The 26,098-nt window shown below is 40.5% G+C and overlaps 1 protein-coding gene across 1 annotated transcript in view; it reads left to right on the top strand.

Moving 5' to 3' along the window:
- The window catches only part of KIF26B (kinesin family member 26B), a 295,671-nt gene that overhangs the window by 227,379 nt on the left and 42,194 nt on the right, over nucleotides 1-26,098 (top strand). The window contains exons 6-10 of the mRNA XM_054197213.1: nucleotides 3,537-3,743; nucleotides 5,260-5,353; nucleotides 7,322-7,584; nucleotides 10,493-10,676; nucleotides 15,583-15,742. Coding sequence (XP_054053188.1) covers nucleotides 3,537-3,743; nucleotides 5,260-5,353; nucleotides 7,322-7,584; nucleotides 10,493-10,676; nucleotides 15,583-15,742 — 908 coding nt within the window. The remainder of the gene's footprint in view (nucleotides 1-3,536; nucleotides 3,744-5,259; nucleotides 5,354-7,321; nucleotides 7,585-10,492; nucleotides 10,677-15,582; nucleotides 15,743-26,098) is intronic.

Raw genomic sequence — 26,098 nt, 5'->3', positions numbered from 1 at the left:
GCTTATTGGGCCACAGTTATGTATGCAGTTCTGAATTCCAGTATGTGTTTCTCAGGGGTGAAGTTTCCCTGTATCTTGCCTGCTTGTTGGGTTTTTGCTATAGTCGCAGCTCCCATGGCATATAACGGACATGCATTTTGCACAGCCAGGATCTAATTGTCTTCTCATTTGATGTAATGTAAATCAGGAGTAATTTGAAAGAGTTACACTGGTGTGAAACTGGCCAGGAAGAATGCTCTAGGGTTTTCAAATTACCAGATGAGTTCAAGTAATAATCTATTGCTACTACTTGTCTTCAGTGTCCATCACACTCATGCACCCATCTTTATTTTGGCTAGCGTGTGAGTTTTGCTGAAGACTGTCACACAGATTTGTGTGTGCTGCTGAATTTGGGCCAGGGACTGTGCTGCCCAGGAAAAGTGTTTTTATTTTTCCTACAGAAAAGAGTAACTTTAGACAGCCTACAATGTAGGCACCTATATCTCAGGTAATCATTTAAGATGCCTGTGGTGGTACCGAGAAAGCAAGAAGCATTTTTGGAGTCCAACTTGTCTTATCTGGAAGGCAGTTTTATAAAACAGACCATGCGAATTAAGTGCTAGAAGTCTCTGTTTCTATTGTCTACGATGGGGCCAGACAACTGGCTTGGATGGAGATAGCTCCTGCAGGCAGGTCTAAATGGAGGTGAGGGGAACTACCTACGATAAGCTGTGCCAAGGCACACAGACATCTTCATGCCAGCTGCAAAAAAACTAGCTTCAGAGTAAGCAGTGTTCCAGCTATCAGGATATACCCACATGTAATCAATGTGATATTCCTCTGCCTTAACACACATGAACACAATCTTTTCCAGACTAAATGATTCTCTGATTCTACATAGGCGTGGTGCTTAGGGACATGGTTTAGTGGTGGACCTGGTAGTGTTAGGTTAATGGTTGGACTTGATGATCTTATGGGTCTTTCCCAACTTAAATAATTCTATGATTCTATGAACTATTAAGTCTCAAAACGAAAATCCCCAATGCACAGGAAATCCAAAAGTTAGTGGCAATAGCAGTATTTGTATTGAGAAATGTCTATATTTGCCAGAGTTGAGGAGCCAAATGGTCAGAAAATGTATGCTGTTAGACAACTACTGAGACTTCTGAGTTGAGCTCTTTTTTAATAGTGGTTCATTCCATTTATCTGATGCTAGTAAATATTTAGGATTTCAGTTAAATTGGTCCTTTAGTCCAGGGAAAGAGAAAGCTGATGCCTCAGCTTCTATCACTATAGCTGTTGGAAGTTAGGAGTAAGGAGTGACAGGTATTAATCTGATTTTGTGTGAACAGGTTTAAATCAGGACCCAAACCAGTGATATTATGCTGTAACAAAACTGGTGTAGCTGAAGTTAAAACTGAATGCCCATACAGTTTGAAGCCAGAAAGAACTCTTAGGCTGCCTGTACATGAAGGGTTGTTAAATTTCACACACTATCTGTTCTCTAAAACCCAAAGAAACTTAGCCCCAGAGTATTCAGTTAACTCTCCTTTGCACACAAGGATCAGGGATCTGGAGAACATGGATTCATAGCAGCCAAAAATACACATAAACTTATAGGGAAACGGTTTTCTACAGAGACCAAGTATTTTATTTAAAGTAGTTGAAGAATAGCATTTATTTTGGTTTCCAGCAGATCAGTCTAATGCTCTTGATATTGGCATCTGTTTAAAAATGTGGGACACAGTAGAAAAAGCCAAAGGCATCCAAAGTTGAAAATAGGAAAACAGATCAAGACTGATATTGCTCTTAGTTTTCTTGCTGCTCTAGGATTCACAGTGATGAACTCCCTCCCTTCCCTGCCAATTTGACTAGTGCCTCCCTTCTGAGCTGCCAGGAGACCTAGGGCTGAAATAAACATTCAGACCTTGCCTGGTTCATGTGGACTGTCTGGGGGTGTTGGCTGCCTTTGTCCTCAGTAGAAATCAGCTCTGCTTAGGGTTGGGATTAGAAGAATGCATTTGGCAAAATATTGTAAGCGGCTTTTTTCAGTTAGAGGTTAGGTTTCATAAGCAGCTCAGATGAACAGTTGAGAAGAGAACCCGTTCACACCCAGGCAGTACTTTTTCCCTCAACTAATTGTATAAAACTGAAATCATGTGCACAGATTTGTAACCATTAACCATCTAATGACCACTTGTTTTCCCAGGTTAAAATAGGTGGAGTCAAATTACCACTTTGACTCACAGATATATAGAGAAGACATCACAAAAGTACTGAATAATCCCAATTAATCTCTGATCTCATTCCATTGTCTTCGAAGGACTTGTGTCAAAAATGAATTTGCCCAGATTTTACTTCTCAAAGCAGCTGATTTATTTCCATGTGGGATGAGCTTAGGCCAGCAAGAAATGAGATCTACATACAAAGAGCACAAGTCTCAGTGAGGCCAACAGGAACTGCAGTCTTGTCTAACTTTTAGAGCTACAACCTCCTCCCAGGGTGCATCTGCCATTCCAACAGCAGATGTGCTCCCACCCTCTGCCAAGGGGTGACCCTTTGTGGTCACTTGCATGCCAACCGTGGGTAGGTTTGATATAAGTGGCATACAGTTCAGAGGCATTAAGATCAAAGTTCTGTCTGCTTGGTGTGAAAGTCAGTCTGCTCTAGGACAAAGTGTGTGCAGGTGTGGCTAGAGGCAAGAGCTGGCAGAGACATGTTTGCCCTGTAAAGTTCGGGAACTCATGTGTCTGCAGGTGGTGAATTTATGGGGAGAACCAAAGCCAGAGCGATTGTCATGAGTTTTACTTACATCTAAATTGCTTACCGACTGGGTTAAGCATGCAGTATAACCTCATTAAATCCATGAAGATGTATTTTTGTCTTAGGAGTAATGTCTTATTATGTAGCCATTTAATGAGTCGTGAGCTAACATGTTTTAACAAATCTTTTATCGCTTATTACATTCCACTCCCTTGACGATAATTTCAAAATCTGACCATTAAAACAGGGCTCTTTTCACAAGTCTTTGATGATCACACTTAAAACTGAGCAGTTCATCTTTTTGCATTTGGATTAGAATCGGAAAGGTGTAAATTACAGATCTGGCTTTTATGTACTGTTATTGATCAGACTGCTTCGTAGAAACTGCAGCAGTTCTGATAGTTTAGCAGTCTAGATTACCTTTCAGCTTTCTTAATTGGGCCACTGGGGTACAGTTCATTTTCAATTTATATTAAGAGTAAGACAAGGTGATGTAATACCTTATCATTGTACTTGAGTAACATTGACACTAAACCACCATAATGTCGCTTGTAATTTCAAATACACAAGTTGCTTGTTGAAGTAGATGGAGATGAGTTCTGGCTTTATTCACTGTGTATTTTAGGCCAGGTTCTGCCTATAATAATTCCTGTGTCTTCACTGACTTCCACTGAAACACTAGCTACAGCAAGCAAGTATGATTTGGTCGAGAGTAATTGGAAAGTTCATTCAACAGTCTAGAGCATCCAACAGACTAATCAAGTGCGCTCATCTTTTTGTGTGTTTGCTGACAGGTCAAAGTCATGGTGCGCATTTCTTCCACCCTTGCCAGAGACACATCTGAGTCCAGCTCTTTCTTAAAAGTTGACCCCCGTAAGAAGCAAATCACGCTGTATGACCCCTTGGCCTGTGGAGGTCAGAATGCTTTCCAGAAAAGGGGCAACCAGGTTCCACCCAAGATGTTTGCTTTTGATGCAGTTTTCCCCCAAGATGCATCACAGGTAGGCAATGTATGATCAGAACAGTTATCTAAACAATAGCACGCACCAGACCCAAATTCATTTCTGCTGCAACAGTAGTACTTTCAGTGGAGTTACACCAGGGATGAATTTGGTCCTCTGATGTCATCAATAGTGAAATCAGTTTATTAAATTGTATCTTGATAATTGCGTGCTTTCTTTATTCTTTACTGTAAATAATTGCTCCTAAAATTATATGTGCAATAAATGTGCTAAATGGTGCCTCATAGGCAAATCCTCAATATCAACAAGTTATTGTATATTATAAAATTTTATTTTTTGGTGTATATGGCAATCTGATCAGAACTGAAGTTGTCTAATGCAGTCCTCTATTCATTAAGAAGTCAGGGATTATTTATACAGTGTTCTGTTAGTCCACAAATTTTATTCATATGTGTATATTCAGATTTCTTATTTTTATTAGACTTTGTTTTGATGAACTATGTTACCCAAATGTCATGAGGAGGACAGTAGAAGAATTAAGTAACATTGCAAAGTATAATTAGAAAACAGTACTGTAAGGCTGTTTCTGTACTTCTAAACTAAACTAAACAAAGCTAGGACACAGGGCCAGCTAAAGCACTGTCATATGGCCATATCATTAGGTCAGTCCCTGACCTAGTTCCGGTCCAGGCAGCTTGCACCTCCCAGACTAATGCCTGGATGGCGTTCAAGGGCTGGCCTGTGAACAGTCCCTTTCTTGGCTCATTGTATTTACTATTATAGTGATAGTCTAGAAATACCCATGAACTAGGTGAATTTACATGATTTATTATCAAATGTGAAGTGCTTTACGTAAAAGCCTAAACTGCAAATTCTGATTTAGTTTGACCCACTATTGATAGGCAGTTGCCGCAGAAGCACTGTAGACCATTCAGCCTGCTTGAACCTTAAATCTAAGAATGCCCAGGGTAAATTTGTGTGTTGTACTTCTTAAAATACTGCTACAATCTTCAGGATGGAGCCTACTGCTGCTAAAAGCTAAGACTCATAATAACATAGAGAAAAAATAAGAAATGTCACTTAGCTAATACCAAAGAGGCTGTTCCCCTCACATTCCTTGCCCACCTGCTAGTGGAATTGAACTCAGCCCATAATTGGGCAAATAATAGAGCCTGTAAAAATTCCTCAGTGTTTGATTGTTTTTTAATTAAAAATGTACTTTTAAAGTCCCCTAAATAGGCAGTTGTAACAAACCAACCACATCACCTTACAGTGTGTATATTTTGTTTAACCCTACAAAGGATGTTGATGCTTCAGCAAATGAAACTTATTTGGCACAGAGCAAAAGTCCTGCTTCATGTGCTTACACAAGTAGGTCACATGAGTGAGACAAGCAGGATTAGACTTTTTGGTGCTTCAACACGCTATCTGGACCACTGATGACTTTATGACCATTTTCCAGTGAAAATACTCTATTGATTTTCCTTATTATTGTTAATAATTTTCTTTTCTTTCTTTTTTTTCCCTATTTTTTTTTTTTTAATACTCATGACAGGCTGAAGTATGCGCTGGGACTGTGGCTGAGGTGATCCAGTCTGTTGTCAATGGGGCAGATGGCTGCGTCTTCTGCTTTGGCCATGCCAAGCTTGGTTGGTATTGTTAAATTTCCCTGCTCAAGCAGCAAAGTGAATATTTTTAACCCAAGATTGCTAGTACATTAGATTAGGGAAAACAAAATGGGAGACTGTTTGCCAAAATACTGCTTTTATCAAGCTGCGTAAACGCTCTGAGTATCCACTCAAGTACTTGATGTTTGTGATGGTGCTATTGAAGTGTTGTGACTGGGCACTCAAATAGTTTGGTTTGTATTCTATTCCCTGATTAGACAATTCACTCATGATTCACTTCCGATTCTAATCTAGTGCAACCTGGTCTAGTGGAAGGTGTCTCTGCCCATGGCAGGGGGGTTGGAACTAGGTGATCTTTAAGATCCCTTCCAACCCAAACCATTCTATGATGCTGTGTTTCTGTTTCCAACAAATCCTGTTGTAATGGTTAACTGAATATTACAAATGGATCAAAACTTGCTCTTTGCAAATGCATCAACAGCATTTCAGTTATTCATGGAAAGAAAATAAAAGGGAGAATCATCATCATTAACACATTATTCTTTTGCAATAACTAAATTTCAAGATTAATTGTATATTTTGTTCATGCTTACCTGAAGGTATTTTGAAAATACTGTCTCTTTAATGAAGAGGGTTGTATTGTATATGTGCAATGATCTCCATTCTTTATTGTCTCAAAGAAACACAGATGTACACACACAACTTAAAAGGTTAATTCAGTTTTTAAGCGATAAAGAAGAGCAAGCTCTATCAGGCCATGATTATGCCAAATTATTGGCAACAAAAACTGAAGAGTACTGAATGCTGCAATGCCACCGGGTCTGGTACAATGAATGGAACAGGGCCACTGGTCCAGCTAACCACAAAGCCCCTCTTTGTCAGACAGGAGTAACATTAGGATGAGCACCTGGATATTGGACCCCCTGTGACATGCTGAACACTCAATGGCAAATGAGATGGAAAAGAAAGCCACCGGATAATGGTGTCTCACAAGTGCTACATGTCCTTCAGAGAGGTGGCCTAGCTAGGGCTTTGCTGGAGCATGAGTTGAGTCTCTGCAGTTGCTTTAACTACATCACCACCGTTCCACCCACCATGGATAGACCCAGGTCTTGCCACAGACATGTGCATAGCAATATTTTCTTCACTGATCTTTTTCTACATAGATTCAACATAAGAAATGAAACAAGGTAAAGAAGCTACAAGTACTTGCCTGAAAGGATGTATAACCTTTATCATTTTGCTTATAGATTTAGGAGCTTTAGAAAACTTGTCTACTATATGTAGTGAAACCTAAAGCAGTACAAGATATATTCTGTGTCAGTTCTTAATAATTAAAATTTTACAGCAGAAACAAGCCACAGCTATAATTGCAGAGTCAAATAATAGCAAACCAGGGGAAGGTTTTGACCCAGATAAAATATATTTCTTGTTGTGGTCCCACTTAAGCACCAAGTGACCATATGTACCTGGTTTTGTTTTTTTCTGTGTGAAGTTACATCTTTATGATCCTGGGACCAGGTTTATGTCAATCCCAGCCCCAGCATATGGAGCATAATGGAGTGCTTTGAAGTAAAATAGTATTCAAAGAATATCACACTCACAGTATCTAAAGCAGGGATTTTTAGAGACCATGGCACTCCTACTCTCCTCAATTCCCCCCACTATTCAGTCACATCAGAGGCTGCAATGTTGTGTGGTAGGGACCTGCAGCACCGTGCCTGGAGAATGGGGGATGTCAGGGGAATGTTTGAGGTAATGATTTTTGAAAGCAACTCAAGATTTCATCTGCTGGTTTTAAATGCTCTCCATTTTCCATGTACTATTTGTCTGCCTGCCTATCTTTTTCCCTTGCTAACTGTCCTTATTGTAGAGAAGTTGTTTTCATGAGGCTGTGCAGGATAATCTCTCTTGGCAGAAGGCTGTGAAGGTCCCGGGAGTGATGTTGTTATCTTTTTTCCACCCACCCCACCCCCCCATTCCTGACAGGGAAGTCATACACCATGATCGGGAAGGATGATTCCATGCAAAATCTTGGCATAATCCCTTGTGCCATCTCCTGGCTCTTCAAGTTGATTAATGAACGCAAAGAGAAGACAGGAGCACGCTTCTCTGTCCGAATTTCTGCAGTGGAGGTGTGGGGGAAAGAAGAAAATCTGAGAGACCTGTTGTCAGAAGTGGCTACAGGAAGCCTGCAAGATGGCCAGTCCCCAGGTGTCTACCTTTGTGAGGACCCCATTTGTGGCATGCAGGTGAATCCACGGTTCATTTTACACTGAAACAAGCAATGTGACCTTTTTTTTTTTTTTAGCTATTGGGATGGTTCAAATTCAAGAACTACCCGGAGCATAAAGTTTATAGACTTGAAAGTGTTTACTTTAAAACATGCAAGAACTTTATGACCTGCAGCTGCAGGGCCATCTGCTCTCCTGGCCTAAATATTTGTACCTCTGGTATAACTGATGTTGAGCAGGGGCTTGTGTTTGCAATAAAACGTGAAAACATTCATTGCAAACAAAAATTCACCTCATTCTTTAAAAAAAAAAAATAAAAAGAAAGTGTGATCTCTCTTTCGTAAAACAACAAGCTAAAATATTTACAGTACTGCACAAATAGCTGGAGGCCATTAATATGGCTGTTTATCTCTGTATAAACTACATTATTTATAGCACTTGCATTAGCAGCATTGTAGGAAGCATTAATTGCTACTTATTAATTGCTGCCAAGAAATAAATTCCTGAGCTGGGCAAGCCAAGAATAACTCGAACTCTTCTCAGGTTTGGAGGTTTAGCAGGAATGAGTAACTGGGTTTTGTATTTCCTGGGTAACAACTAGAAAGCCTCAGCAGCCCTTTTTTTGCCCCGCACTTGGTTTGAGGGGAAAAAAGGCCTGTGCTTTCATTTTGCTGTCTGTGAGGGAGTATATCTGATTTTTGTATGAGTAGATGAAGGAGCAAACCAGCATGATGGAGCTTGAATACATTCCTTCAACCTTAAAGGTGAAGGCTGCTTCCATCCAGAACCTGCAGAGCACTGTGTGTCCAAGGATGGGGAATGAAGGGAGGAGGGAACGGACCTACAGGGTCACGTACCCTATTTCCAGATCCAAGCATCTAGAAATCATGTTTCACATCCACAAAAGTAATGAATCGTGAGATTTTAAACAGCAAGTAATGAATTTCGTTTTATCTCTTTGTGGTTTAAGCCTTTTGGACATACTTAGATCATATTTTCCAATCTTTCCCATTCTGCCTAAGGACTACAAAGTTGCATTTTGTTTATGAATAACAAGTAGCGTTTACATTCTCACTTAACTCCTGGCTTTAGTGCTTTATGAAATATTTGCAGTGTCATGAGATCTCACCCCCTGGTATCCAGTAATCGGTGCAGTCCAGTGAGTATAAGATGGGAGACTTGATTCTTCACAGTTCCCATTGGGGTGATAGACAGGCCAGTTAAAATCTGAATTAGCATACGTATGCATGTTATAAATGTTACATAACTAACAACTAGCTCCTCTATACAGCTTAATGCTTTACTATGGTATTTAAGCACAATAGCAATAATAATAGTAAATATTCCATTATTGTTGCTTATTTTCATATAGATACAGACAGAACAACCTTTTACAAAATGAATTATTTTAGATCAGTGGAGAAAAGGTAGCTCCATGAGACGTCTGTGTACCTCTGCAGTGTAAAATACTGAATGAAATTGCCAGAAAAAAAAGCCTTTTTGCCTGTGTTTACAAGATATAGTGACATTCTGGAGTCATGTGTCCTACACCTGAATTCTCAAAATCCTCAGATGAAGGGAGTATATTATATTATAGCCATACAGATACGCAAACTCAGCAGTGTGTATAGCAAATGAATAATCACCATATGTCACACTGTCTGTCATTGGGCCTTTCCAAGTATGCACATTTTCTTGTTGCTTACATTAGTGAGATCAACCCCCAGACTGGCCTGCCTTCTGCTTGCCTTGTTAACTCCTTCCTGCCCTCCTCCCTCTTTCTAGAGAGAGCTTAGCTTTCAGCTGTGTCACCCCAGCCCATACAGAGCCTCGGCTTTATCCCTCCTCAGGCTGATTAATGGTCATGAAGAGAAGACAGGAGTACTGTCTTCTTTAGGAGAACTTAACTTCTAGCTGTATTATGTAGCAGCGGAGCAAACTCTGTGAATGGGAGTTCCTCACTGTTTTTACACAAGATGAAACAAATCTACCCTATGGGCTGTGGGCCAGCTCTGTGTACTGCCAAAACTGATGCCATCAGATTACACTGTTACATGTCCCTTCCACAGACAAACTAATCTTAGGTGACATGAAACACATATGCATTCCTAACATTATGGGAGGTTAATAATATCTGCCCTCCTATGCTGTCTATCATTTTGGAGAGATAAGAGCAGGCTGGTGACTGGGACTGAGGTCCAGCAAATGTGAATGTATGTGTATTACCTGCCTTGTTCCATTTAATGCATTGCCCTGGCTCGTGCGCAGGTGCATAAGCTTGTGGTATGAAGGGGCAAGAAAAAAGCTTCTCTTCTGTGCTGCTCACCACGTGCTATGGGCCTGAACACAAGCTTCAATGCTGTTATTTCCCAGATTCATCTGTGGACTGCTCCCTTCTAAAACTTTCTGAAGGGGAACATGTAGTCCTGCCCCTACCAGTCTCCCCCAACTGTTGAGTTTGGGACTGATGTGTCTTCCACTTCTTTTCACTTCTAACCATCAGAAGGACACAGTGATTGCCAGAGCCAGCAATGCAGGGGGAAAAAAAGGCAGTAAAAATGATGAAAATAGTGAATAATTAATAGGCATAAATAGCTTAAAATTCTGGGAAAGTGAAGGAACAAATTTATGCATTTGACCAGCTCATAGGACAGTTTTCATTTGCTGTGGTTTGTTTTTAACAACTGCCACCAGAGGTATCCCAAGTAAGAACCCTCAGAAGCCTGGATTCGATCATGGAGCTCCTGGAGGATATGGTATTGTCACTGCCAGTGTCAGGAGGGTCTCATTTCATCGGGCACCTCCTCCTTTTTGGTCCTGTCAGAAGCCAACGTATCTACAGTGTGTGTTGACTGAGGGAAGTTGTCTGGTAGTTTTGACTCGTGTGGAAGTTTGGAGGTCATTTCTCCCTTGTGTTAACCTGCAGCTCCAGAACCAGAGTGAGCTCCGTGCCCCTACGGCAGAGAAGGCTGCCTTCTTCCTTGACGCCGCCATTGCCTCGCGTCGCAGCAGCCAGAGGGACTGTGATGAGGAGGATCACCGCAACTCCCACATGCTCTTCACTCTGCATATCTACCAGTACCGCATGGAGAAGAGCGGCAAAGGCGGAAGTAAGCTGTCCCCTCTCTCCCTTTAGTTTCCTCCATGCCTACTTGGAGACAGGCTTTAAACAGTTCTCCATTCAGAATGGGGTGGGGCCATTCATACCAGCAGATTGTCCACCTGCCTGGTAAAGACCCACCAAAGGCCATTAAAGGCCACTGGGGATTATTCCCATTAATTGTCAATTTAGTTGCCATTGTGGAGATACTAACAGTTCGTCCTCAGCACTGTGTGGGCCTCTGTATCTGAAAAAAGAAGTGCTTTTCAGGTTGACTTTTAGTGTTATCTTTACTGATAGTGTTGAGGTCATGGATTAAAATGTTTTGGGGATGAGAATTTCTTGCCACCCTTAGACTAGCTGTTCCCCTTCAGCACCTAAATACGGCAGTTTGTGTGGAAGCTTATTTTGGTAATGCATAAACTGTAGCTTTTCTTGGAGATACACGATATTTTAATTACTGGCCGAACTACATGTACACAAAGCACTCTCATGGATCTTTGTAAGGGCTCTGGGCTTTTCAGGTTGGCTTGCTCCCTCTCTTTGCCATAGGTGCTTTCACTGGCTTGTGTCTTTACTTCCATCTCCCACTTGTAAACGAGTACAAGATGCTTCCATGTCTACTTATATGTTTCTATAGTTTTCAAAGGTTTCATTTAACTCACACCATTTATATTTTTTTTATTATATTTATCTTCTGTTTCAAGTATCCCAAATTGTTTATAACTGGAGATATACAAAAGGGTTTTTTTAGTGAGTTCCAGCGTTAAAAGATTTGTATAATATAAGAAGCAGCCCCACCAAAAAAAGAAAACTTTCACATTAAAATTCTTTTTTTTTAAATAATCATTTTTTACAGGGAAAAATGTTTGTTTGAAAGACACTAGAGATGGCTCCTTCTTTAAATTTGCGGTCTTAAGCAATTCTGCAGAAACAGCATACGCTTCAGCTCCTGGCTCTGCACAGGTTATTTGTAATAAGGAATAGATTGCAAGCTATGATGTGTAGTGGGTGAACATCACTGCAGTATTAATGTCTGATGTTTGAATGCAGAAAATTTACATTGATTGTACTTATAAGAGAGAAAAACAGAAATTCGCTCTAAAAGAAAATGCAGTTTGCATGTGTTTAAGTAATAACCCTTGTAGAATTGGCAGGCAGATGTCTCAATTAACTAAAAGTTTATTAATTAACCACCCTGTGGTGGAAAGGAAGACTGTGAAAGCTCAAACACACTGGTTCATCGGAATAAAGATGGCTGATTTTGAGGGAATTACTATTACAATTATTTAATGCTCCATCCTTTTTACTGGATGCAAGTACATGTACACCCAGTCCTTTTCTACTGGTTTCAAATGCAATTAATAAAAGGGGAAAAATTATTTTCCTGTGGTTCTAATGACTCATTTTCAAAAAAGAAGACACGATCCTGTTGGATTATAATATGGCATGCTTTGCCCACTGCCTTTAGTTTTATCTTTGTCTCATGGCCATACCACCTCCTGTCTTCAGATTCCCATATCTGAGTGGCCTCACAAGCCAGGCAGGGTCAGATCTCACTGATAATTGAATGAGGGGGGAATTCCAGCTGCTCAGAAAAGGCGCCTAGTGATTATCACTGTCTCCTGCTGTAATGAAGGACTTTTCAGAAAAAAAAAAAAAAACCAAATCGTGAAGATAGTACAGATACATGGATTCCAGTAACAGGATTTAAAAAGGATAGGAAAAAGGAAAAAAAAAAAAGGAAACCCAGCTTCCAAAGGATAAGAGATTAAAGGGCTGGCCAACGTATGATTTTGGTAAAAAATGACTATTAGAATAACGTATTGGTACTGTATTTACCTCCTTGTTAGATTCATTACCAGGAATGTCATGAAGCAGGCTTATCACCATTGAAATAAATGGCATTGTGGCAGAACTGGCACAGTCATTTTTCAGCTGTCAGCTCTGCGAAGTCTCTGCAACCACAGACAAAAACAAGTGTTAGGATGTTCCAGTTCTTTTCTCTATAGTTGCCAAGCATATTAGTGGAGAACTTGCCTAACAAATAATTTCATTTTCAGATCAAGCAAGTGGATCTGCCATCCTCAAAATGTCTTACTTTGACTTGTAAATTAAATAAGAAGGAAAGATAGGGTAATTTCTTGTATTCTGGATTTCCTCAGCCTGTGTAATAGGAGTGTGTGTGGAAACAATATGACTGAGATTTTCTTTCATTTTCTTTTTTTTTTCCCAACGTCCAGTAATCTTAGCAACAGAAATATTTATTATATATAATTCAGTAAAGTCACCTGCAGTCATTTTCAGTAGCAACTAAACACGTTTCTTTGGTTTTCTAAGGAAATATTGGGGGATACTCAAAAAAGGTAATTTCAGCCTTCTGGGGACAGCAGTCTTAGAGGACTCAGGGACTCTTAAGTCTAAGAGTTTTAAGGACTTGTAGTGGGGAGGCAAAAGTCCTCCATGAGCAGTTCAGAGGAGGTGAAGGTGCAGCTGCCTGGATGGTTCACCAGGAAAGCCTGACTTTCCGCAGTGAGTGCAGGAGCCCGTAATGCATGTGAATACTTCCCCATGAGATGTATCCCACCGCTTCCCACCACTGAGAGCACAGCGGTGAAACATCTGTGGATAAAAATCTACTTGTAGTTTTATTGTTGTTCATTTCAATTAGCTATTACCTACAACTGAAACAGAATTATAGAATTATATATAACACATTCTACAGAAAGGCTTTATATTTTTATAGGAAGTTTTGTGTCAGTCAAGGCACTGGGTAGTAGGACTAAGCAATGAGCCTTGCATTTTGAAGTGCTTGCAAAATAAATATCTCTCTCCTTATTTTTTCAGTTTAGGTTAAGATGTTTTAAGTTACAACTAATGGTTATAAATACCCTTAGTAGCTGTATGTTTTCTACATTTATATAAATTTTTCATAGTTGACTTTCTTTCTATGAGCAAATCTGTAAAATGTTGTGTAAATTTATTTCCTTCTGCCTCCTATGGTACCTACATGTCTGTATACCATGGCATGGTACCTATATGTCTGTATATCATGGCATGGTACCACAGCTACTGAATGCACGGTCATTGAAAAAACATGCTTGTGCTGAGAAGCTCAGAAGCTCAAATTGAGCCGACAATGTGTGCTCGCAGCCCAGGCGGCCAACTGCATCCTGAGCTGCGTCAAAAGAAGCATGGCCAGGAGGTTGAAGGAGGTGATTCTGCCCCTCTACTCCGCTCTGGTGAAACCCCACCTGGAGTGCTGCATCCAGCTCTGGGTCCCCCAGCATAAGAAGGACATGGACCTGTTGGAGCAGGTCCAGTGGAGGGCCACAAAGATGACCAGAGGGCTGGAGCACCTGTGCTATGAGGACAGGCTGAGAGAGTTGGGGTTGTTCAGCCTCGAGAAGAGAAGGCTCCAGGGAGACCTTATAGCAGCCTTCCAGTACCTAAAGGGGCCTACAGGAAAGATGGGGAAGGACTCTTTATCAGAGAGTGTAGTGATGGGATGAGGGGTAGTGGTTTTAAACTGAAAGAGGGTAGATTTAGATTAGGTATTAGGAAAAAATTCTTTACTGTCAGGGTGGTGAGACACTGGAACAGGTTGCCCAGAGAAGCTGTGGATGCCCCTTCCCCGGAAGTGTTCAAGACCAGGCTGGATGGGGCTTTGAGCAGCCTGGTCTAGTGGGAGGTGTCCCTGCCCATGGCAGGGGGGTTGGAACTAGGTGATCTTTAAGGTCCCTTCCAACTCGAACCATTCTATGATTCTGTGATTGATGAGACATTTCCAAAGCAATGACATGTATCTGGAAACTTCCTTTACAAAGTCCCCATCATTTAGTTGCTCCCATCACCATCTTTGCTTGTGAACTTGTTTCCCCACATGCTACTACATTTTTTTACTAGATGCAAAAGTTGAGGTTCTGTGTCAAAATGGCTGTGAATTTATTTGCTTAGAGATAAACTCAGATGCGAATTTCCAATCCTGTTTAAGTTATGTTGCATCCTCAAATAGTGCTCTTAACTTTTGAGTTAAGATCCTAGAAATAAAACTGCCTTTTTCTACAGATTGCTTCTAAACTAGCTCTTGAGAATAGGGAGAAGTGGTCAAAGATCGGATGCAAAAATACATAGCTAGGAAATTATCTTGAGATAGCAGAGAATTAGAAGCACTTCTGAGAGGTCTACATAGTCTCCACCCTGGGTTCATAAGGAGCCATATGTTTTTAAAGAGAGCAAATGTCAGTTAATCTTGGTGTTTCAGCGGTAGCATCTTTTCACTTTAAATATAGTATTTAAATATAAATAAAACAAGAAAAAAACATAGGGAACCCTTGTCTGTTTTACAGAAACTTTTTTCAGAACAGAGCAGCTTGTCCACAATGCATCATCCATGGCATGGCAAACCTTTTCTTAGCCCCAATGATAATGTAAAGTATATAGACTTAAAGCAAAGTTGAGCATCACACAGACACCACAGGTTCTTCTAAAGATCCAGTATTAAAGATGGGAAAGATAAGAGAAGCTAACACAGGATCACTGCTCAGGAAGCAGCAATTCCCAGCCTATAGTTTGTCAGACAGAGGAACAGTAATGACAGAGGTACAGGTTAATAGAGATGTATTTAAAAAAAAAAAAAAAGCAGCAGAGTGGTGACTCCCACAGAGTTAAACCTGCAGGAGCGGGTGAGTATTGAAAGCCTCGGCAATTTTTAAGCAAGTCCAGAGCGGACAGCAATGCACAGCAATAAAGGCTGACAGTGAGTTAACAGGACCCCTACAGTTTGTTGCTGCTAACATGAATTAGGACGCGTTTCTGGATTGTTTCCTCTTTGCAAATCGTGCTGAGTTTTTTGGTTTCCTGGGAAGCTGTTTTGGAGGCACATGCTAACTGTTTGCTTGCTTTGTTTATGGCAGTGTCTGGAGGTCGCAGCCGCTTGCACCTTATTGACCTGGGTAGCTGTGTGAAAGTGCTCAGCAAAAACCGGGAGGGAAGCTCTGGCCTCTGTCTCTCATTGTCAGCACTGGGGAACGTCATCCTTGCCCTTGTCAATGGAAGCAAACACATCCCGTACAAGTAAGTGGTATTCTGTGTTGCACCTAATGAGAGGATGCTTGCAAGCAGTGGGCTTGTCTGGGACTGAGGCAGATGTGGGCTAAGCAGGAGACAGGCTGCTGGGGTCAGTGCAGCCCTCTTGAGGTACAGCAAAACCTGCCTAGGGTCCAGTAACACCTGATCTCACCTTACATCTGGTATTTGCATCTGGTATTACACTGTATTTGACATTCAGGTTGCAAAGGAAGAAGCCTGCTGAAATAGGATTCAGGTGTCTTAAAGATTTTAAGGCTTGGATTTCAGCACATTATGAGTGTGTTTTTTGGGACTGTTCAAAGATTTTTTTTTTAATGTTTCAAAGCATCTGAGAGACAGATTCATGTTTGCTCCACAGAGACAAATGTTGCTGCCATAATGCAGCACTATAGAGAAAATTATTTTGTTGTCCATTGTGTGGAATTTAGTTTCTTGAAAATATACGGCACAATCATAGAATCATAGCATGGTTAGAGTTGGAAAGGACCTTAAAGATCATCTAGTTCCAACCCCCCTGCCAGCATGCATGTTTGTCATGAGATTCTTTCTGTGATCCAAGGTTACTTTGCATTTTAGTGTTGCGTGATTTGAATCTCAGTGTCAGCCTTTCACTTGCAAAAAAGAAGTAGGCCCTATTTGTCACCCTAGGCAAGTGGCCTTTGCTACTGCAGTTAGCTTCTAGGAAATTAGAGTAATTGCTCACCTAGCGGGTATGTTTTGTACTCATTTCTCTTCACTGTTTTCTCACCCCATTTGTCATATGTGCAGATCTGAAAGCAAGTTTGGATTCATTACCCAACCCAGGCAGTCTTACAGACTTCTTGTTGAAAAGTTTCTGATTTTGTGGATGGTATTGCTTTTCTCTAGCCTGAAGCCTAGGGAGTAGCAACTAGCATCACAGGAATGGCTTACAGTAGCACTTTGTAATCAAACTGCTACTGAATGTCACCGTTCATGAAGGACATGTATATGAGAATCTGGAGTTAGGAACACCAGGATGACAGGAAAAATGAAACAAGTCATTCACAGAGCATATTTCAGTCCATACATTTTACTCTCTTTATCATTTTAAAGGCTGCAAATGTGATTATTTTCTCACGTTCATTCAAGATTGCAAGGTATTGACAAGTTTTACTTCTTTGGTTTACTTCATTTTGGAAAATAAAGATTCATTGAGTTTAGTTATAATTTTATTTTTCTTTTAACATTTATTTTCCAAAATTCTTCGGCATTCTGGGCTTAAAACATGCTCTCTGGAAATATTCCTGTTCCTGGAGCTCAGTCAGACTGGAATTCAGTTAAGGGCCAACCAAATTTGTACATATAAACATTCATTAAATGTTTTGTGGATCAAGCACCTAGTCATAGTGTGAAAATAGTTTGAACTCTGCTTCACAAAGTGTAGCTCAGACTGTGCCTTTCAAAAACCTGTCTTCCTTCCTGTTGGATTTTAGGGATTGAAGGGAAGGCCAAATGTAGGAATAGAAAAAATGGTGTTAATGATGCTCCCTAGGCTAGAACTAAACATACAAGGAATACTTACCAAATACAACAGGTGCCTTTCCTGGCAATGCCTGACTGGCAGAAGAGTGTTACCAAACACGTCTTCTACTTGCTGCACTACCAGTCTCTTTCTGCTGTGATTCCCAGCTGTTGCACTCCTGAACTTACACAGCCAGAGGTGCCAGCACACTCGCTCATCAATGTTTCTGTGCTGCAGAAAGAAGATAAGAGCTCTCTTCAGGACAGCATCTCCTCTTGAATTCGCTCCTATAAGAGCAGATAGTATAGAGTAGAAGTATAGAGAAGTGGTTTGTCATCTGTAAATCAGAGGCAACATCGCTGTTTCTATGGAGGACTTTTAAAATATAACTTGAATAACGTATTGGCAGATTTTGGAGCAACTGTTGTCCGCTTCTTGCTGAGAAGAGTGCAGAAAGCATTTTTTCCCAAATGTAAGCATTTTTTCCCAAATGTGATCGTTCATGAGCAATGGAAATAAGAGACTTGGTGGCTGGGTGAGTGCAAACACTATTTCCTCAGTGGTGCGGCAGTACAGGTGTGTGCTGCTCCTCGGTGGAGAAGAGAGGAAGGAGGGGGGAGTGTGTGTGCTGCATTGTAGAAGAGGCTGATCATCCCATAGACTGATGTGTTATGTGTTCAGTAGTACCTCTTGTTTAAAGCAACAGCCAGCCTATCTATCTGAGAGAATTTCCCTTTCTTAGGGGTGTTCTCTTTCATTGTTAAGGAGAAAATTAAAATTTTGTTAACTGCCTTTTTTGAGTGGAACCAAAGGAAAACAACGGAAGTGTTTTCTTATGTGACAGCACTGCGCATTGTGTGTCTGATCTCAGCAAATTTCCATAGAGAAGCTCACAAAATGGAGCGTCTTTTCTTTATCTGAGCTTTTAAACAACTATTAAGTATTTTATGGCAGCCTGTCAGTAGGCACTGCATTGCTTCCTGGGAGCCCGGAAACTCACAATTTCATAGACATGAGGTTTTCTGTTACAGCAGAAATGTAGTTCTCTAAACTCTGAGAGGCTGCAGGCTCTTAAACTCCCTTCAGTGCTGTATCCAGCTTTATCTCCACAGGTAGTAGTTGTAGGGAAAAGCTTGTTCAGATTCATAGCTGGTATAAGCAGATGCTACTGCATTGCCTTCAGTGGGCTCTGTGTTTATGCCAGGGATGAATCTGCCTCTCTGCCTTTAGTCTCCATGAAAAACACGTGCTGCTGTTCAGCACATTTTGCTTTTTTTTTTTTTTTTCTTACCCGTAAGGCCAAGTCTTGGAAGCCATTAAGTTCGAATCTTTCTCCCTCAGGACCAACCCACCTGCTCCGCCCCCAAATTTTGGGAATAGTAACAGAAATTGACACTGGCTTTAGCAGGAACTTGTCTAGTAAATTTGTAAGAAAGCAATGTAGAAATTCTCAGACATCAAAAAATACAGTTTGATATGGTTTGGGATCTTGTCCTGCATTCAAGTTAAATTCCACGTGGGTCTGAAGAAGGGGTAAGAATGCCTATAATGGGCAACCACATGCAGATAATGAGTGACCAGGCTGCCATTTCTGGGAGTTTGTATCTTTCATGTATAGTCTCTCTTTCATTTATACTCCCTCTCTAATATCTCAGTGAGTTATATCTTTGTCACTGTTAATGTCCAGACCTATTTTGAACCTTACTAAGCACATCATTCTGTCGTGGTATGAACCAGTGAGTTCTTCTAGCTCAGTATGTTATATAAAAATAGAATTTTTAGTTTGACTTAAATACATTGCCATTTAATGTCACCTGCTTCTTTTGCTCTCGACTTATGAGCAAATCCCTCAAAAAACTGGGCAAAAATTATTTTCTCTGCAGGAATGTCAAATATCTTCATAAAAATTGGAAAGGGGCACTTGCAAGCCCGGGGAAGAGCAAGGCAGTCAACTCCAGCCTTGACCAAGTTTGACAGGGCTCAGATCTGCTACAGGAGGAGAGTTTTGCTAAGCTGCAGTAATTGTTAGTGCCATTTTATTTTTTTTAAGAGCATTTCAGCTTTACATTAGCGCTGCATTATCTGCCTCTGATTTCCAAGATGAATGTGTTTTAAACCCTCAGATGAATACCCATTTGCACAAACTCCACATACTGGTTTATGTAGCTCACTATTCAAAAATTACTCCAGTTGCTAGGCAACAGGGGTGGTGATAATTCATGGTAATGCTGTTTTGGAAATAATCATTTTTATACATTTTAATGACTACAAGAACGTAAGAAAACTGTTTAGAAAAGTGCAAGGCTGTATGAATTTCTCTTTCAGAAATTGTTGCTTGTTTTATTTAATAGGCTTCCCTCTTAATGCGCTGTCGCAATGTGCTAGTGTTTCTGGAGGCATCCTGTATTTTGAACTCCATGCTTATGCTTATCCAAGGAGGGAGTCTTGTCCATAAAATAGATGGGCATGAGTCAAAAGCATGAGTTTTGTTCTTGGCACTTCTGCTTCTCTGTCATATGGTTGCAGTTCCTCCCAGATCTTACATGCTGGTATTGTTTTTTTTTTTAATCCTACCTGTAGAAAACAAAATTATATTAAATGACTGGTGCAAGGTTGCACAAGAGGGTTAATGGCAGAGCCACCATGTTTTCAGATCTAATCTGGTGCTTAAACCATGGGCTAATCCAGTCTTTCTTTCTGCATGACCTTTGGAAAATAATTTATTTCTGGTTTTTCTATTTATTCCCATTTATAAAACCAAGCAAGAAAAAATTCAAGTAGGATTTTTAAAGGGCATTCAGACTTGGCAAAAAACACTACTTACATTTTAAGTGTTGCTAGGTCTCTGTTACTTTTTTTTCACTTTTTTTAGAGTTGTGGACTCACATAGATAGTCCTAATGGAATGCAAAATCTGGGTTTTTTTGGTCAAGGGTAGACTATTATTGCTTTTAAGTAAAGACGAGAAAAGGGAAAGTGTTAGATTATAGTATTGTGGTATAGAAGATGAGCCTAAAGAATATGCTGTGTATCAGATATTTTCTTTAAATTGTTACTTAATTATTGGAGTAAAAATGAAAATGAGGTTTGGATGGAGCCAGCAACTCATTCTTTTCTTGGTCAAATGGATGTATCTATCTGCAGTTTTTCATCTGTGTAAAAAAACCTGTGTGTGAAGAGAACTGCGATCCCAGGTATCTTTTGTTTATAGGTCTTGCCTTTGCATTTATAGCATAGAATCATAGAATTGTCAGAGTTGTAAGGGACCTTAAAGATCATCTAGTTCCAACTCCCCTGCCATGGGCAGGGTCATCTCCCGCTAGATCAGGTTGCTCAGAGCCCCATCCAGCCTGGCCTTAAACACTTCCAGGGATGGGGCTTCCACCACCTCTCTGGGCAACCTGTTCCAGTGTCTCGCCACCCTCATGGTGAAGAACTTCTTCCTAACATCCAATCTGAACTGACCCATCTCTAGTTTTAATCCATTCCCTCTAGTCCTACCATTACCCGACATCCTAAAAAGTCCCTCATCAGCTTTCTTGTAGGCCCCCTTAAGATACTGGTGGGCCACTATAAGGTCTCCTCGGAGCCTTCTTTTCTCTGGACTGAACAACCCCAACTCCCTCAGTCTGTCCTCATAGGAGAGGTGGTCTAGCCCTCTGATCATCCTCGTGGCCCTTCTCGGGACACGTTCCAGCACGTCCATATCTCTCTTGTAGTAGGGGCTCCAGAACTGGACGCAGTACTCCAGGTGGGGTCTCACGAGTGGACCAGAGGGGGAGAATCACCTCCCTCAACCTGCTGGCCACGCTTCTCCTGATGCAGCCCAGGATACGATTGGCTTTCTGGGCTGCGAGTGCACACTGATGGCTCATGTTGAGCCTCTCGTCTACCAGGACCCCCAGGTCCTTTTCTTCAGGGTGGCTCTCAAGCCAGTCACTGCCCAGCCTATATCGGTGCTTGGGATTGCCCCAACCCAGATGGAGGACCTTGCACTTGGTCTTGTTGAACTTTGTGAGGTTGGCATAGGCCCACCTCTCCAGCATGAGTTAGATTATTTTACTCAGAAGAAATATCAGTGAAAACTTTTCAGGAAGAGATAAGGAAAGCTAAAAACCAGTTCACAATATAATTCTTGTACAGTAACTAGTATTAGTACTGGAGATTTTATCCTGGTTTATGAGCTCGTACTAAGTTTTCTGGGATTCACACAACCCTGTCTGCTCATTAGGCCTAAGAATTCAATGCAAAATTGAACTATATGCCCAATGAGCAATCTGTTTAATGGTTATTTCATCAGGGCCTAAACCTAAATTATTATTTTTTTTTAATTAAGAGATTTCAATCACTTTTGCTTTCCACTGCTGCATCTACTAGTCTTCTGTTTCTTGCTTTTTCTTCTCCTCAGGGAGAACATGGTACAAAGACAACAGAAAGCCTCAGAAGTCTGGTGCTGCCTTTGGAATCTCTAAAGGCAAAACCAAATCTTTCCGTGTTAATTTAGTATTAACTATATTAGAAGTGGATGAAGAACTGTTGTGCTGTTTTACCTGTGTAAACATGAGAGCAGAAGGGGAAATAAGGAAGGAAAATGAGGACATGAGTGACGGCTGAAACAGAATCAGAGGACTGGGAAATGTCCCAAAATGAATGGGAGAGCTCCAAGAGACACTGAGATAATGTTTAGAGGAGACAACAATCCACAAAGAACTGGGAAGCAAAAGAGGAAAAGAAATGAGCCCATTCAAAAAGAGGAATAAGCCTAAGAAATACCCTTGAATGATCCAATTGTAGGAGAGTGGTCAATAGAGATTTTGTTGAATGTGAAACAGTTCCTAATTAGCTATTAAAAACATGAGCTGCTTGGGAACAAAAGAATTTTTCCATGATGTTGGCAACCAAATCATATGGACCAGAGCCTTGGCTAACAGACGCTAAAGCCATTGGAGCAATGCCATATTATACCAGCTGAGGACCTGGCCTTAGGTGCGTGCTCTTTGACACTAGCCAGAGTGCTTTGGCAACATGGAAAAGCAATGCAGTTGCCAGTAAGAGCACCGAAACACTGTCAGTGCAGATATAATGAGGCCTTGGAGCATCTGGCAATTACTTTCACCTTTGGGGGTTTTCTGTAGCTGACATTTTTAGTAGGTTGAATTCCTGACAATTTTCTTCTTTATTCCAGGGAACTACATAAAATAGATGGAATCAGGGATGCGCAGTCTGTGAATGTAGGAAAACTTCTTGCATTTTATTAGAGTAATTTAATCTGCAGCTCAGGAGCATTAAGATAACGGATTTTGCATGCTCCAGCAATCGCTGTTGTAGTGTTCATCAACAATGCACTTTATTGTAGGACACTTTGTACAGCTGATAGTGCAGATTTGAGCTTTATCTGCACACGTCTTACAGTACTGTGTTTCATCATCAAGTTAATGAGAGATAGTAGACAAAATCCTCAAGGATAGCTTCAGTGGAGCTGCCATTCCCCAGCTTTGGGTTTTCAACTCAGTCCTGCCAGACTGGCAACGTGATAATTATTGGAGCAGAGGTTTCTGCGTGCATGTGTACTAGATGTAAGCGAGCATGTTGTACTCACTGACCCTGATCCCTTTACACCAGTTTTACAACAGAGCTCAGTTGATACGGCTCCATTCTGCACAAGTGTTCAAATGGGAAGAATCACACTGTGTGAGCTAGCTCTTTTAATGCTCTTTGAACAACTCAACAAATTAACACTTTACAGATACTGTAACAAGCAAATAATGATGGACTGCAAAATGAAATGAGAAGGGAAGTGCTTGTGTTTTATAGTCAGATATAATAGCAATTACTAATTGCATTTAAATAGCCATTCCTATCAGCAACAGATAGCTGTATCATGGAAGGACACTAATTTGGTCCCGGGCCAGCACAGACATGACTGGTAATGAACAAGCAATCCAGTAGCGTGCGGTTATTGCTGAAATATAACTTGAGTGGGACCCAAATAGGCCATTGTGGTGATTTCATATACAAATGAATCTGTACTTAATTCATTAAAATGCCATTTTGAACCTTCAGTCAGGGTATCCAGCAGTTTATTCTCACCTGTTCCACCACAGGTTCAGGCTCAATTGAACATGAATACGTTTTCTCTCGTGGAAATGTGGTGATAATTCATTTCATGTATAATTGAACAATTTTTAAATAGTCCTTGGAATAACTAGCTCTTGTGCAACGCAGCAAATTATCAAAAAGCATGCAGTAGTATTTATTAGCCTTACTTCACGTTTTTGGTTATCTCCGGTTTCTTGAATAGTCGCATATGGATAGGATCTGTGAAATTAACTTTTGTTTCCCTACTGATCCGTCTTTCCCTGCACAAAACCAGCGTGACTTAGGGCAAGAGAGCAGAGACACCCCACTGCAGATGACCAAAGAAAATGGCTTTTCTTTGTATAGTGCCAGTACATAGCCCTTGTTCGGATTTGGGCATCTCATCGCTAAGAAGAGGTTGCAGTCTGGAGAAAATTTAAAAGGGAAGCAAGATCTATGAATGGTCTGAGATGAAAGGGTTACGCACCTGGAAGAACACTGCAACAGAAATAAAGCTTCATAGCTGGCAGGGAAAAGGAGACCTCTGAGAGGGGAGATGACAACTGCTCTGTAGTATTTGAAGGATGTGAATACACACAGGAGGAGAGAATTTTTTCTGGTGAGACAAAGTGTCAGAATGATTTCTTATCCTTAAGTAATGAGATAGAGGAGTATAAACTTCAAAGCATGCTAACAGTGATTCCTGTTAGTCAATGGAATAACTTCCCAAGAGCTGAAGTGAACACTTCATTGGTAGAATGATTTAAAAGCAAAATAAAAATGCAACTAACAAATATTAATTGACAGTTATATAATACACAGTTCCAGATTGGGTAGGGACAAGGCTTATGCAATTTCAGTGCAGAATTCTCGAGTCAAATCTTTAACACTTTTCAATCGCTGTACTTCCATTTTGATAATTTATCTTCCGCCTTGTTTGGAAAGTGTTTGCACATGGCAGCAGTTATACAAATAAACAATAAAACATGTTCTAGTATGTCTGCTAGAATCTCCACTGCTTTTAGGAGTCTGAAAACTATCAGTCAGCTGGATTGTTACACTTGGATGGCATCAAAGAAATCCAGAAAGTCTCATCAGTGTCTTTCTCAAGACTCTATCCTATCAGGGATATGGGATGTCCAGTCCATTTCTGTGCCAGGTGATTTAACTCGGTTAACCACTTTTCTTCCTTCATCATTTAGTTACACTTCTTTTTTAAGGTCTCTTTCTCTTTGAATTGCAAAATCAAGTTCTCCCAGTGCTTGATCCAAAACTCAGTGTAAGTCAATGTAAATTTTTTATTGGGCTTTGGCTTAAACCCACAGATTAGAAAACACGCTTATATCTAATTAGATGAGATAATCCTCAAATCCTTGCTAAGGGATATTGTATACCATAGTTCATGTTCAGTATTTGATGATTAGCAGCTTATTTGTTGAAAGAGGCAGTATGTGGTTAAGTGTTACTTAGTGATGAGTTTGTCTGGGATTGCAAGGGACGTGATTGATGAAACTGGTGAATGTGAAAATTGGAAATGTACAATCATCTAATGACTGGTTGCAAATGGGTCTGTAACCATGAATTTGGAGCTCAAGAAGGTTATACAGAAACTTGCCACAAATAGGAACTTGTGACTACTGACGTGGTACAAGCAGGGCTATTTGATTTTCCTCTTCAATGTATACAAATAGTATTTGTGACCTTACGTTAAAAATAAGCAAAAACTTGGTTTACATTTTCTGGGCAAATAGCGGAACATTTTTTCTTTATACTCCTTCTTTTCTTTGACTCTATTTAACACCACCCCCTCAATGGAGTGACAGGCCGTAGAAGCTTTGAAGAGAACTGCGTGGTTGTAAATACTGAATACTTCAGCCAGTTTGTCCTATTGCTTCAAGAGCATTTGAATAGCATTGCAACTGCAACATGTTTTTTTCCATACAAACTTTTACCGAAGTTCTTATTTTTGTAACATGTTTGAGAGGAAAGCAACGAAGACAATCCTCTTCTGCTCTTCAGACACCAACTAGCTTCTGCTGGATGATCAAAGTTTTCTGGCTGGTGGTTGCCTCCAGGCCTGTACACAATGAACAGATGTGAAGTGAATTTTTTAAAATATGCATTGACTTTTCAGAGTTAAGCAGGCTGGTTATCTGCTGAAATATTAAAACTATCTCTCTCTTCTGCTGCAGAATGAACTTGTAAGGTTATTTTAATTTTTAAAATTTTGTTTGTTTATAAATGCCATCAGATGACATGCTTTCTAGCAGTATGTGACAAGACTCAGTAAAATTAACTTCAGACGGCAGGTTTAACTGTTTTAGCTGTATTTTTTCTCATCAACCCATTGGCAAAACTGTTCTACTTGCCATATTTAAAATTATTTTCCAATAGGTTATTTTTGAGGGCTGAGGGGAGTTACTAAATTCTCGCTATTCCCTAAATCTCTCCCTGTTCCTTAGTTTTGCTCTTGGGCGGAAATAAAGCTTCACTCATTTTGAAAATTAATGACAAAATGTAAGTTCATACTGTCGGAAGTACCATCCCTTCTGGCTCCATGTAAGTTCATATTGTTGGAAATACCATCCCTTCTGGCTCCCTTTGGTACAGCTGGTTCTGAAGGGCAGAGAGCTGGGTACCAGCATGATGGCAGTAGCTGTTTTGTGTGGTGTTACAAAGCTGGGAGCTATGGAGATACAGTCTTCAGTCTCTATAATTAGGAGAAAAGGAGAAAGTTGGGAGCTGTCATAGACATGAAGGTATTTTTGGGCTTGGAAAAGG

This window comes from Rissa tridactyla, chromosome 3 (genome assembly GCF_028500815.1).
Source record: "Rissa tridactyla isolate bRisTri1 chromosome 3, bRisTri1.patW.cur.20221130, whole genome shotgun sequence".
Classification (NCBI taxonomy): domain Eukaryota; kingdom Metazoa; phylum Chordata; class Aves; order Charadriiformes; family Laridae; genus Rissa; species Rissa tridactyla.
Note: the sequence above shows the minus strand (reverse complement) of the source record. Positions and strands in the feature narration are given on the sequence as shown.